Below are 15027 nucleotides of genomic sequence, written 5' to 3'. Positions count from 1 at the left end.
AGTATTTTCTCAGTGTGGTATTTGTATTTGTATTGAAGTAAAAGATCTGAATACTTCTTGTTCCACCGCTGGTTAGAACACACAGTTACATCTCAGAGACCGTTAAACAAAACAGAACTAAACATTTCAAACACTTTACAACAATAAGTCGTCATCCTGAACACAGTGAAGAGTTTTCCACAAAATATTTCCATCACACGTTAACAGAGTTCACGGACTCCAGCTCTCTCTGATTGGCTGTGAAGCAGGAAGTGACTAAACGGCACATGTATAACCAGCATGTTGTTTAACTGCTTCACAGCACCGAGAACAACAGGACGCTCTGGATTCCTAACTAACAATATATTATTGTGATGCATCTTAAATTACATTTTGTTTAATAAAATATCAAAAAAGCCTTGAGTAGTGGTTAACAAAAACATCACGTTTAAAGAAAGTGTGAGTTTTGTAGAATAACGGCCGTACACTAAATCAGGTGTCTGCATATAAATACATGTTCACACGTTTGGTCAACATATTCTCACTCTGACCTCGTCACATATGGACGCTTGGTCTAAACTGAGCGGTAACCTCCAGCTTTCACAAGTGAAGCCAATGCTGCAGAGCCTTAAACCTGCGTCCCCTCTGACAGCCAGCAGGGGGCGACTCCAGCGGCTGCAGAGAGAAGTGTGATTGTATAGAAGAGAAATGTTTCTACTTGTCAGCTGATTTATTCCCTCAGTAAACACTTTCCTGATGAGTTTCTGGTCTCAGTCGCTAGTTTCAAGTCTTCTTCAACACAGCATGATGTTCATTTAGTAAATTATGGTCCCATTTAGAGGAACAGAGACCAGGAAGCAGGGGAGGCTTTAGGGCGGGGCTAACTTGTGAGCAACAAGTCGATACCATGGTGACCTGTCAATCAGGCCGCTATCTGCTGCTCTGTGTACATTTAACCAGCGCCGCTGAAAAAACTTATTAGGAGTCGGCTGCTCATTTGTTTCAGGTAAGCACGTTTAGGTTTAAGCCTGTTTGTCGCTCGCCAAAATTAGCATCCCAGCTAATATCAGAGTTAACATGATTTACAGGCTAGCTAGCTCCACCCTGTCGTTCAAATATGGTCACGTCCGGTGACGCTGGTTGCAAAAAAAATCAACATAGCGACGGCCTATTGGCTAAACTCATGGCTTCAAAATGGCAGTCCACAAACCAACGGGTGACGTCACTATATCCACTTCTTTTATAGCGTCTATGTAGAAGACCCTTGGCGCCACGTTTTAATGCCCTGGGTACCGTTTAGTATCGCTTTTAGACGTGTCCGCTCTGCGGTCAAGTTAGCAACAATAAATATGCAACATTCGATTGGATTTTCAAAATAAAACTAGTGGTTGACGTGAAACTTTGTATTTAGGTTTAGACACCAACACCTTCACTACTGTGTTTAGGAAAAGATCATAGTTGACGAAAGTTACGTAAGTTAAGTAGCACAAACAATCTGGATTCACGGTGACGATCGTGAATAAGAGGAAATAAATGTTGGTGGTGATGGTTTGGTGTGAACGATGGGAAATCAAAACAGCAAAACAATGGAAGGTAAAAAGCCTGATTATTCGTATTCCCGTAGAATTATGGGTGAACAAATAGGTTTATGTAAATTAACCTGTTTTTATTTCTTTTTGACTCTTTTTTATATTTCCCTATGTTGCTTTCATGTTTTATGTAAAGCACTTTGATTTGCCTCGTCGTTGAATTGTGCTACAATAAACCCGCCTTGCCTTAAGTGACGTTACTTGGGTAACTTAAATAAAAACATTCAATGTTGACTTTTTGTTACATGCAGGAAACAAACATCTGGTCACCCGGGTGAAAGTTCGGTTTCTGACCTGTCCACCCCAACCGCCTCCTTACTCTGACTTTTGGGATCCCACACCTACCTTTAGCGTTCATAAACGACGCTACAGGGCTTCCCCCAGTGTGTTGAGCTATGACACTAAAGGGATCCCCAGTGCGTTACGAACTGACGCAGACTGCTCTTCACCACGCGTCCAGATGTGACGACTTGGGTTTGAGAAACAGTTCGTTTGGCAGCTCGGCTGTCGTACATTTAGGGCTGCGTGTGGACGGGTACATAAGCGCTATGACACATATTTACAGAAAGTACAAATTAAATATAAGTTAACGCTGGTTCTGTTGATTTCGGGGGCATATTTGGTGACGTGTGGTCGTTGCTCGGCGTTAAATCAAAGCTCTGCCTCTGTTCCTTGTGCATAATGCATTTTCTGTTGATGCCGTTTGACAACTTTTAGGTTTATGGAAAAGCCTCATGCGGTGGGTGAAGGCTGGTTCACTGATATGTTAGATATCAGAGTTTATGTCTTGAGCAGTCAGAGAGGCCAACGCTGACATTTAGTTTAGTCATTTTAAATTAAATCTACATCGGTTCTCAGAAGGTTCTTCAGCTGTTGTTTGTAGGAGGGGTGTGATGATTGGACTGTCGGGGTCAAGCAGCAGCTTTGGTTTCCCATTCCTGTGAAATCAGTAACAGCAGAGTTAACTGGATATCAGACTATCCCAGGACATCATCTGTTTGACCTGCTGACCTCTGGAAGACGCTTCAGGTCAATCAAATCACAAACACACTGCAGTCACTGCACAGATCTTCAGAATCTTCACATTTGATGTTATTTATTTGCATGTTTAGAAGCTTGATTTAGTTTCGCTGAAACTCTTCATATTTTAAGTTTGTTGTCATGTCTCTTTTCTTTTGTTTATGTGGAATGTACCGTCAGCACTGCACTCAGTTTCGTTGTGACAATTAAGGAATCCGAATCTGAGTATTCAACAACTCGACCTTCTACAATCTAGTCCTTATATAGGTCCCGCCACTCTGCAGCGTTTTAGTTTAAAAACCGAAAATTAAAAAGAATACGATCTCCGTCTACATTAAAACGACTGAAAACGCACAGCGAGGACCCGTTCAGTTACACTGGGCATGTGCGTGCCGGTATAAAGATGAAGCAGATGGTCTGTTCCGTAATTGTAGAAGACTTGGCAAAGAAATAAATAAATACAGACGCAGCATCAGACCAGCTTTTTGTTTTGCATGCACCAATAACGAGCTGGGACTGTTACTGAATGTAACACGGGAGTGTGGCGGCGGAAAACAGACTGGGAGTCGTCACAAAGTAAACGGCGTGATGCACAGGACAAGTGTAGGCAGATGAGTGTTATTTGCAGGTACATAATATTTTAATAAAAATACCAAGTCAAAAACTCAGTCAGTAGCATCGTGTTTCTGCTTTGCAAGAAACACGATGCAAACTTCTCCATTTTAGGTCTTTGTTTTCGTCGTTTTACTCTGGACGGGAGGTGCAAACGTAGCAGAAGGTCTCCGTTTTAATTTGAAAACGCAGCAGTGTGGATGGGGCCTAAGATCAGGCCTCTATGTGAATGAACGGGGAGAGAAACGTTGCACTTTCACCGATCACCGGGACATAAACACTTAAACACTGCATGTATACAGTCACCAGGACAGACAGACTCTCACCTTCCTCCTCTGGAAAACCTTTCCATGTTCGATGAACAGCGCTGACGGAGCTCGTCTCAGAGAGTTTTTTGCCGAGGCCGTCCGTCGCAGCAGAGGGTTCAGGAAACCCGCCTGGACCAGCAGAACAGAAACCAAGGTCAAAGCACACAGCGTGGCTCAGTTATGATACAGAATCCAGAGCAGGAAAGCTGAACTTTTGCCAGAGAGTACAGCATGCAAAGGGCGCCACTGTTAAATCATCTTTTTGATTTTAAATGTTAACTTGTGATTTCTGGTAACTTGAACAGATGAGACCTGGTCATTTTATTTCACCATAATTTTTATCAAACAAAATCTTTTAGCTGCATAAACCTAACCAAACGTTAACCATAGTTTTTATTCAACTACAATCTCTCACTTCTACAAACTCTAGGTGGCAACTGGCCTAGAGTTCGTAGAAATGAGCAGATATTAAAGAAATGAGTCACTGAATATAAACCAGGAGTCGCCCAAAAGCTTATTTAACTGAATCAAACGTGTTCTCGTCTTGTTGTTTGTGTGATCTCCGTCAGTCCCCAGGAAGCCACCCGTCACCTGGCTTTTCCTACCTGAGCGCGCTCAGTGCAGACGGCCAGCGACTGTCTAAAAGAGGTGCGCTTGTTTTGCTTCCCAGCAGACGACAGGTTGATCTCTGACCCCGCCCTCAGCTGCACCGGCCTCTTCCCGGTCAGCTCCAGCTTCTGAACGCCTCGCTCCGCTTCCACCAACTTCCTGTCTGAAACACAGCAAACAGTTTTTATTAATGAACATGTTAAAGCAGAAAGTCTGTGGAGGTTTTAACAACGAGCAACGTTTTAACTGATGGGTCCCTGCAAGAACTGTCCAATAACAAACTGACCTCAGATCAGACAGATGTCTGCTTGGTAAGATTTCTGCATGCATATGCAACTTCCAGCCGGTAGGTATGTAGCCTGAGAGGCGACCCCTGGAGCAAATTAAATCTGCAAAGCCCTCGCTTTATCAACTCACATCTTCTCTCAACAGGACTGTGGACAACGTTCAGACAGAGATTCTAGCTAAAACAATAATGATCTCCACTGGGAAATTAGGCCCCTGGGATTTCATGTTCTCTGGTGGTAACCAGTTTATTTATGAGACGAGACTCACTGTGGGTGGTGAAGATGGCGTTGCTGTAGGTCACTGAGTCTCTGGACGACACCGAGCTGCAGCGAACTGAATCCTGAGAAGTGTGGAGCTGAAACACGACAAACACAGATCATTAATATCTGTCGTAACCTGTGGCTTGTACTACGAAGCCAGGTAACTTTAGGAGTAACTTTGTTCTTCATGATTAACCTGTACTACGAAAGGTGGATAGGTGTTACCTGAGGTCTGTTGCCATGGCAATTAAGGTTACCCTGTATTTAAAAACACTATTTCCTCTCATAAATGTTTGAGTATAATGTCAGAGTATTCAAGTGTTTTGCTTGTAGATTTGTGATTATTTTCCCCCTTAAATTTATCACAGTTTTTTTCTTGGATTATTACCCGTTTTTTATCACAATGGATTTAATATATATAAAAGAGAACGCTGTGCAAATGTACTCAATGCACTGCCAACAAGCCTCCGCCCAAGGTTACATTTAGTGGTTAACGTGTCTTTAATATCCTGACACTTTCAATGCGCATTTCTCCGGGGATACATACGGAGCATTGCGCTATTGAGAAAAAACTCTCAAACACGCCCCTTTTATGCAAATGCACACCAACTCTAATTAAGCCGACTCATTTAACATCTTATTCACCGTCGTAGCACCGTTTTAGAGTTTGTTTGCTTGATAAAGTTAAATCTGAGGCACTTCTTTTTCCACCGCTGGTGACGGAGTGATTTTGGAGCCTTACCATGTGCTCCAGTATGGAGCTGTTGGAGTAGATAGGCTGCTCTCTGCCTGTTCCACTCAGATGGAAGGGGTCGTCCATGTAGGTGTTGGAGGTGGGAAACCTTCGAGTCTGCAGCCCGCTGAGGAAGGAAAACGATAAAACAAAATCACCACAGAAGAAGAAGAAGAAGAAGAAGTGAAAAATGGCGTGGGGTACCTCAGGGTTCTATTCTTGGACCACTGCTCTTTTAAATTCCATTATAACTCTGAGAAATGCTACATGAATGGAGGAGCTGATATACTGATGCATTAACAGACTCTCTTACCTGAGAGCTCCACCTGTGTGCTGCTGTGTGCTGTTTTCATGGTTACTGTGATTAGCAGCGCCGTCCTGCAGCAGCTTTAACCATCGCTCCTTTTCATCTGAGCTACTGACCTGATGGAAGGAAGGACGGAAGGAAGGAAGGACACACAAAAATATGACATATTACAACACGTTCTCATCCCAGTGGCGTCACATGTTGACGCTTTGTCAAGACCTCTTGGCGTCGCTTGTAAAGCCTGTTTTTGTTTATCAAAGTTCCGACACTTGGCAACCATCTTGGTAACGACTCTGGGCGGTTATTTCTGACTAACAAGATCAGGTTCCTATCTGAATGAATGGGGAGAGATGATAACTGCACTTCCAGTGGTCACCGGGACACAAAACACTTCATTTTTAGAATCAGCAATAAAATCTGATAAAGTTTGAAGACTTAAGGTTTAAGAAGAGTTTTCCCCCACAGGTTATACTTCTACTGCACATGTGTGGTAGTAGTGATGCATGCGCAGTAGACCCTTACATCAAGTGGAACCACACGATTGGTAAAATTGCCGATATTACCAAGCCGACCAATCACAGTTCCTGTGTCCGGCATCGCCGCAACGTGTAGTTTTTGAGGAGGAGTTTTACACAGTGCTCTGTGTAGGCTATGGCATAGATTCGACGCAGAAGTAAAAATCAGGTTTTAACGCTCTGGGTACCTCTTTAGTGTTGTTTTTGAAAATGCTAACTTGACATTACTCTGTAAAGTTAGCAGAAATAAATATACTACACCCAGTTAGACTTTCAAAATAAAACTAGTGATTAATGGGACACCAAAACTACTCGGTCAGGTTTAAGAGAAGATCATGGTTTGGGTTAAAATAAGTACGTTACTTACGTGACTTAAATTACATAAGTTGTGCATAGCTAATTGGTGCTCTTGGAATGAGAAATGGCTGAAATGCACAGTATGTTTGTACGTATGAGTTCATATTAATAATTTCCTGCCACGTCAGCTCACCTCCAGCACAGCCACCTGGTCACCGAGCATGCTCAGTGTGATCCTGTAGGAGTGGTTGGTGTCGGGCCCGGCTCTGACCTCACACCCTCTGAGCTGGACGGTGTACTGAGGCGACCGGTCCCTCTTCACCTCCTCCTCCTCTTCCTCTTCCTCCTCTCCAAACATGTTGAGAACGCCGGCCTCCACCTGACATACTAAACTCTGCCACTGACAGTTCATCAGCACGCTCAGGACACCTGTCAATCAAACACACCAGAGGTCAGAGGTCACTCTGAAGTACCGCTTAGATATTAATACATCATTAATAATGATCCAATCCTAAAACACTGACAGGGGCCATTTTGCATACATTTTGTTTATTTATACTTTCATACTGTTTGTCGTCGTTGACCTGATGATGGCGCCAGAGGAAATGTCACAGATTAGCATTTAAAGCTACACAGTTGATGTGATTTACAGATGCACCCTGCTAATCTAGCTAGCTCCACCGTTTTGTCCAAACATGGTCACATCTGTTTCCAAATATCCAAGATGGCGACGGCCAAAATGCCAAACTGGAGGATTCAAAATGGTAGTCCCCAAACCAACAGGGGATATCACGGTGGCTACATCCACTTCCTTTTTACCGTCTGTGGTCTGAACCAACTTCCATCACAATCCACCTGGTAAATGTTGTAATAAAGTATTTTTGAAACACTGCAGCTTTAACAGACTCTCATGACACCTGTACCTTTGTCTCTGTTGAGGCTGCAGCGAGCTGAAGGTTTCTCCTCCTCAGAGTCAGTCTGGACTGTACTGGACTGGAGAGACATACAGAAACATCACATTTTATATTTTAAAACCATGTTCCAGTTGAGCTCTGAACAAGTTAGTACAGAGTAGAGTTAGTACAAACGTTTGTGTCTCACCCTGCAGGACAGCAGCTGGTCTGATCTGATCAGAGACAACGAACTCCGAGTCTCAACCTCACCTCCAGCACTCACCTCCTCTATCACCTGCCGACACAAACGTGTACAGTACAGCTGATTACAGTATGACTGGTGAATACCACACATTCAGTGTTAGTAATTAGATGCTTTGCGTGTTGCTGACCCTCCTCCACTCGTCGGCCTGCTGGAAGCTGCCGTAGCCCAGCACCAGTGTCTCCGAGCCCACCGGAACCAGTCTGAGCTGGTGCTGTATCTTCCTGTTGCTCTTCGACTTGTAGACGAGCTGACAGCCGCGCAGGTTCATCTCCAGCTGAGGCAGCAGGTCCTGAGCGCACTTATAACACTGACACACACACGCAAGGACGATATCAGCGAAGACGAATATGGAACAACATATTTCACAGTCTGTCCGTCAGACAGGAACTCATATTTCCTTAAACCAGCTGGTTATAATGGATCAGAAAGCTGAGAGAGCACATATTGTGGGTAAATACTGCAGTTTCTCTGAGGATTCAGTAAATAAAACCCAAAGGCAGATCTGCAGCTTTTAGCTATTGTGTTGGTTCTATGTCTATAAGTTTGTTGAGTTTACTGCTCTCTGACGTTAATCGATTGTTTGGTTTGTGAAGATTCTACGAAATGCCGCCACAGTTACCCAAAGCCCAGAGTGACACCTTCACAACGCTTATCCAAGTAGAGGTATAATCAAGAGCAGCTGGACTTGGTGGAAGAAACTCGAAGATTTCTCGTCTCTCATCCAAGAGACTTCTTCAGCTCTTCCTTACCAGCCCGTTCTCATTCCCAGAGGGTCAGATAACTACGCTTTGTCACGTCTTTCGGCGTCTGGCACCAACGCACATGGCACCCGTTTGTGTCATAGTTCACTACTATACTATAAATAACAGAAAAGATGGATGTGTTCGTTTCCCGTGTGAAACAAAAAGCAAACATTGATTCCTTTTAGTGATGTTACGTTACTATAGATATTTTAACCCAAACCAGTTTAGGAAACCATCTTTTCCTAAACTTAACCAAGTCGCATTGGTGCCCAAACCAAACGTTTCACGACAACCACAAGTTTTATTTTGAAAGTCTAACCAGACGATGCATATTTATTCTTGCTAACTGTACCGCGGAGCCCTACACATACAAGAACGATGCTAAAGGGTACCCGGGGCGTTAAAGGGTCATGACAAAGTGTCCACATGTGACCCTTTGGGAGGAGAACAGGTTGGCTGACTGGTAGGGAATCTCAGCTATTTAACTTCTGTGGAGTCATTATCAAGGTGATGGAGACCGTTTGGTTGGTTTGTGCTCCTGGTTGTTGTTGGAGTCATGTGAGGCCAAGTCTGATCGAACCTCATTGGCACATGAGGCCGAATATGAGGGTTTGTTCGGTTTCTTGGGAAGAGATGAAAGGAAAGCGTTGTAGGTGTGGGATAAGTGGTGTTTGAACACTCCTCCCCGTTGAGAGATGGCCTCTCTATTCTGATATAAATGTCCTGTGTCAAGTCATATGTCCTCCCTGTCCAACAGAGAAGGACCAACTCCTGAGGTGAAGACTCAGCAGGTTACTTACATTTGAAGGACAATGAACATATTTTGGACCAAGAGGAGCGATGGTTCGAAAGAGGAGTGATAGAGGCCATTTACACCAAACTAAAGAGACTGGCTCTCAACGGGGAGGAGCTTTGCGACAACATTTACGCATTTATCCCCCAGATGCTGTCCTTTCATCTCCACTCTGCCTCGTGTGAAAATCCAATCACGGTTAAGACCTCACGTGACTCCAACGACCACAACGACTGTCGTTACAACAGCCAGGAGCACTAACGAACCAAGCGGTATCCATCACCTCTACAATGACCCCACAGAGGTTTAATAGCTGGGACTCTAAGGCGAAACATCTTTTAGTTTCTTCAACCCAAGTCCAGTTCCCCTTGATTTTAACCTTTCTTGGATACTTACGACCTGGTATCTTCACAGACCTCCAAACGTTTGTTGTGTCCAACCAACAGTCCGAAACTCAACATTGTTAACAAACCTTAAAATTATCACGAATATCTTAATGAAAAGCAGCAAATCTTCACGTGATAGGCTGAACCGTTGAAAAATTACTCAAAACTAGTTTATTTTTAATTGTCTGACAATCGACTAATTGTTTTATAACAAAAACATCACATTTTCTAAACTATTCATTTGTTTTGTGTTTAAATATTAATCTGTAAGGTAACTAAAGCAGTCAGATAAATGTAGTGGAGTAAAAAGAACAATATTTTAGTGTTAGAGGGAAAATGTCACCGCTCTCACCAGGAGCATGTTGTTCCTGATGAAGAACAGCTGTTTGGTCCACTGTCCGAGCCACTTCCTCCTCCACAGGTAGCCACAGAGGCGGGACTCGGGGGCGGGTCTTAGGCAGGGCTGGGAGGCGCTCCATTGGATGTAGTGAGCTTTGTCCTTCACGGGCTCCTCATCATCATCTTCCTCCCCATACGACTCGTAGTGGCTGCTGTCTGACTCTGCCTTTCCTGAGGGAATAAGAAAGATGTTTTTATATTAACAACTTGCCACCTGGCCCGGTCATACCAGGCTGCTGGGCAGGACAGGGTTAAAAACGATTAATTAATCAAGTTTTACAACATGATGCTGTGTGTGTGTTTGTGTGTGTAGATACCAGATGTGGTTGTGTCAGCTACGTAAGGTTCTGCCTCCTCGTAGGTATCTTCATCATCGTCAAGTCCACCTGGAGGGAGGGGCGGCACCACTGGGCCCTGAATGTGACATTACAGGAATCAGTTCAGCAGTATGATGCAGCTCTGGATGGCGTCTTCTCCAGAGCAACAGCTGCTGAGGCTCATGGGTACTGTAGTATTCAGAGATTTTTCCAGAAATGTATAATATCCAGGTGACTCCTGCATTAAACGAACAATCTGAAATTTTGGGAAATGCAACTTATTTGCAAATCAGATTGATCCTGAAGATTGAAGTTTGGTGGTTTATTTCATCTCTGTAAAGCACCTTGTTGTTTTTTAAATTGTGCTATATAAATAAAGTGGATTGGATGGTACAGTAAACAAGGCACACGCCTTCGGTGTGGGAGGCCAGGGTGCGATTATCCATGTGACACATCCACCAATGTGTCCTGGAGCAAGACACTTAAATGAGAAGTTGTTTTTTTGTACAGATTAAACAAACTAGATTTAAAATGTTAATTAACACCAGAAACCGCTCTTCACTTCCAGCTCCCTACCAACAATGGTAGGTAGGTCGGTAAAGCACATTTAAAAACATCCAATGTTGACTTGAGTGCTGAACAAAGTTATGCAATAAAAAAACAGAAAAATAAAAACAGGCCAATCAATTTATGACATACAACAAGAGATAAAAAAAAAAAGACAGATAAGCTCGAGTGTCCCCAAACAGAAACGCCAACGAATAAAAATGCTACATTTTTGACCAGACTCAAAAGTCTGGGTGGCGTGGGGGACGATCTGATAACCAAGGGAAGTTTATGCCACCACTGAAACGGCACGATCACCCTTTGTTCTCATACGAGACTGTGGGACGGCTAAAAAGAACTGGTTTGATGATCTCAGGGTTTGGAAAAGTGATAAAACGTTAGGAGATCAGAAATATAAGACGGAGCAAATCAATGTGATGCCTTAAAAACAAGTGGCACCTTAAAATCGTCTCTATATTAGACTGGTAGCCAGTCAAGAGCGGCAGGTATCGGGGAGATGTGATCCCTCTTGTTTGAACCTGTCAACAATCTAGCAGCTGCATTCTGACCAAGCTGCAAGCGAGATAATGACGAGTGACGGATGCCAGAGTACCAATAAAGCTTTGAATCCTTGAATCTGTGGGACAAACTGCCATCAAGTGGGATTTTGTGCTTCTAGCTTTCTCAATACATCCATTGTTTGGGCTCAAGCCCTCGGGCTAAAGTTAGACAACTTAACCACTCGATAAATAAGGTTAGAGAAACATTGAGCACATGGTTAAATATTGAGAACGCTGAGTGGTAGACAGGACAGTAACTCTCACTGTGCTCTCTGCTAAATGTCACACTGAACTGGTGCTAAAAGCTGCTAGTGAACGCAACATAATGTTTGTAAATGAGTTGCATATGAATTAAATGTCCCGGGAGACAGGGTTAGAGTGTGTGGGTGTTCTGTCCATCCATCACGTAGACCAGATGCTAATCGGCCGCCATCAGTGACCACTTCCTCCATCTGCAGAGTTCTCAGCCAATAGGACGACAGATACAGGAGAGATGGCCTCATATGTAAACACTGAGCATCCTGTCACTCCCTAACGCACACACAGTAACCCTGCCGTCTCCTCCCTAACCTCAGGAGGACTCAGTCTGTCATTACTGACCCACATCACAAACCAGCATCCTCCTCCTCCTCCTCCTCCTCCTCCTCCTCCTCCTCCTGCTGTTATCTAAAAAAAAGCCCACTTTTCTTTAACCTCAGGGGGAACCATCTTGAAGAGTTCAGGAGAGTAAAAAAACAACAGTGTAAGAATCCAAATCAGACAAAGTCGAGTCTGACCTGCACAAATGTCTAAATGTCACATGGTGTTTCAAATATTGAATAAAATGTGGAATGATTTTTTAGTAATGTTGCGGTGGTGGTTGAAGTATTCTGATTTTATACTATAAGTAAAAGTACTATTACCACACTTACAACTCCTGCATTGACAAAGTTACTATGGGCAATAATCTAAAAACAAAAATGTGGTAGAGGAGGGAAGACTGTCCAAAGAATCCATCATCCAATTGATGCCACTTACAGAAACACCACATGTGGCACATGTTAAATTTAATGTGTGAAAACATGTGAAATATGTTAAACATGTACTTTGCACATGGGAAACGTGGTTTTGGAACATTTTTGTGGAGTAATGTGTGACGCTAATTTAAATTCCTATGTGAAACCTGTGGATGTTAATACTGTACTGTATGTCTACCCAACACGGTCTCATCTCACAACACATTGAAAAAGCCTGATTCAGGAAAAGATCGTGGTTTGGGGTTTTTATAGGCACCAAAACTACTTGGTTAGGTTTAGAAAAACGTGTTTGGGATTGAAATAAGTACATTACATGATGGTGGATGGGTTACATTGGAGTTACTTACAGACGCTAAAGGATACCATGTGCGTCAAATATTGACGCTTAGTCAGGTTTTCTCAAAGCGTCCATATTTGAGGCCCTGAGTCTCCATCCTCACTACTACCTGTTTGTTTTAAAACTCAGACCTTCTGCTACATTTCCGCCTCCCGTCCAGACTAAAACAGCAAATCTGAACACCAGAAACAGAGAAATTAGAAAACGCTGCTGAGCACGTTTTGGTTTTAAACTCCGGGGTAGCATTTTAGTGCGGACAGGTGAAAACCGAGGACTCACGTTTAGCTTCCTGATTGGCTCTTATAGACATACAGAGTTTTAGTTTTGGTGATTTTATGTAAAATATTTTATACAGTGCATGTCCCGGTGTTTGCTTTGCAATGACTCCCAGTCTGTTTTCTGCTGTGGTTCTTCAACAGCTCTAGTAGTACTGTCTTCTGACGCCAAATCTTCTGGAACTGCACCGGCACCCACATTCCCAGGGTACGTGAATGGCAACTACATGTGCGTTTTCGGACTGAGATCAATTCTGATACGCAGCTTAAACACTTGTGTGGACGGAGATTGTTTTTGTTGTAAAACTCCATTTTACAACAAAAACGCAGTAGTGTGGATGTAGCCGGGCTCATACACCTAGTATAACATGTGACGCACATGTGGAAAACATGTTTCCTGCATGTCATCACATGTGGTACCATGTAGAGTACATCTGGAAAACATGCAACCCCAGATGTTTCACATGCAAATTTAACCTGGGTTTTACATATTACACCACAAAACCACGTTTCCAATGTGCGAAGTACATGTTTAACATAGGAGATTCATGTGGTTTTTCTGTAAGGGAGCATTTGGTAGTTTATTGCAGGTAGACAGGTGATAACTTTCATCCAGCATCCAACCAGACTGCAGCTGATGATTATTTTCATTCTGGATCAATCTACTGATTATTTCCTCTATGAATTGACTATACCTTAAACTGTTGTGGTTTAATTTACAACAAAACGTCATATTTTATAAACTCTTCATGTGTTTTAATTATAAATCTTAATCTGCAAAGTAACTGCAGGCTGGGGGTCTACCCCAGCATGCATTGGGTCATGAATGTTAGACGTGTGTTTGACTCACCCCGTTTCTCAGCCACACAGATGAGTCCCGCTTTAAGACCAGCTCAGAGGACCGGCGGTCACCTTACAGACAAACACACAAATCTGATGAAGTTGAACTGTCCTTTATGTCACACACAACACTGGAAACATCATAACGTGATTGTGTATCTTAAATGACCCTCCACAGTATTTCTGACTGATACCTGTCCCAGGTGTGTCTGTCAGCTCTTTGGTAGGAGACGATGCTGGACAGCTCATGATCATGTACTCGGCATCTTCCACTGGAAACACAACAAACACATCGGTCAGTGTCAGTAAACGTTAGCAGGGTTTTTACCAGGTGAACTGACTGTACTAAGTATTGATTGGAGTTCAACATCTTTAATCTCTTAAGCGTGATCTCTTAAATGCTACACTTTAGCCGCATACCCTACACCGTAGCCTCGTACCATATGCCGAAGCCTCATACCCTACGCCGTAGCCTCGTACCCTACGCCGTAGCCTCGTACCATATGCTGAAGCCTTGTACCATATGCCGAAGCCTCGTACCCTATGCCGAAGCGTCGTACCCTATGCTGAAGCCTTGTACCCTATGCCGAAGCCTCGTACCCTATGCCGAAGCGTCGTACCCTATGCTGAAGCCTTGTACCCTATGCCGTAGCCTCGTACCCTATGCCGAAGCGTCGTACCCTATGCTGAAGCCTCGTACCCTATGCCGTAGCCTCGTACCCTATGCTGAAGCCTTGTACCATATGCCGAAGCCTCGTACCCTATGCCATAGCCTCGCATCCTACGCCGTAGCCTCGTACCATATGCTGAAGCCTCGTACCCTATGCCGTAGCCTCGTATCCTATGCCGTAGCTCAGTATCCTATGCCGTAGCCTCGTACCATATACTGAAGCCTCGTACCCTATACTGAAGCCTCGTACCCTATGCCATAGCCTTGTATCCTACGCCGTAGCCTTGTATCCTACGCCGTAGCCTCGTACCATATGCTGAAGCCTCGTACCCTATGCCGTAGCCTCGTATCCTATGCCGTAGCCTCGTACCATATACTGAAGCCTCGTACCCTATGCCGTAACCTCGTACCCTATGCCATAGCCTCGTACCATATACTGAAGCCTCGTACCCTATGCCGTAACCTCGTAC

The 15027-nt window shown here is 43.8% G+C and overlaps 3 protein-coding genes across 3 annotated transcripts in view; 1 reads left to right on the top strand and 2 right to left on the bottom strand.

Moving 5' to 3' along the window:
• LOC123960356 (scavenger receptor cysteine-rich type 1 protein M130-like) overlaps positions 1–15027 on the bottom strand; it is a 549618-nt gene that overhangs the window by 314146 nt on the left and 220445 nt on the right. The window lies entirely within an intron of this gene.
• Positions 1–15027, top strand: part of LOC123960770 (GTPase IMAP family member 8-like) — a 70656-nt gene that overhangs the window by 48388 nt on the left and 7241 nt on the right. The gene's annotated exons all lie outside the window — the stretch shown is intronic.
• On the bottom strand, positions 6905–14150 carry si:dkey-220o5.5 (actin filament-associated protein 1-like 2). The gene is made up of 9 exons (XM_046034844.1): positions 14082–14150; positions 13898–13959; positions 10314–10410; positions 9950–10167; positions 7803–7982; positions 7619–7705; positions 7441–7510; positions 7060–7101; positions 6905–6946 (listed from the first exon to the last, which is right to left on the bottom strand). The coding sequence occupies exons 1-8, from the start codon at positions 14140–14142 to the stop codon at positions 7079–7081; spliced, it is 798 nt and encodes a 265-aa protein (XP_045890800.1). The 5' UTR covers positions 14143–14150; the 3' UTR covers positions 6905–6946; positions 7060–7078.

Source organism: Micropterus dolomieu, linkage group LG21 (genome assembly GCF_021292245.1).
Source record: "Micropterus dolomieu isolate WLL.071019.BEF.003 ecotype Adirondacks linkage group LG21, ASM2129224v1, whole genome shotgun sequence".
Lineage (NCBI taxonomy): Eukaryota > Metazoa > Chordata > Actinopteri > Centrarchiformes > Centrarchidae > Micropterus > Micropterus dolomieu.
Note: the sequence above shows the minus strand (reverse complement) of the source record. Positions and strands in the feature narration are given on the sequence as shown.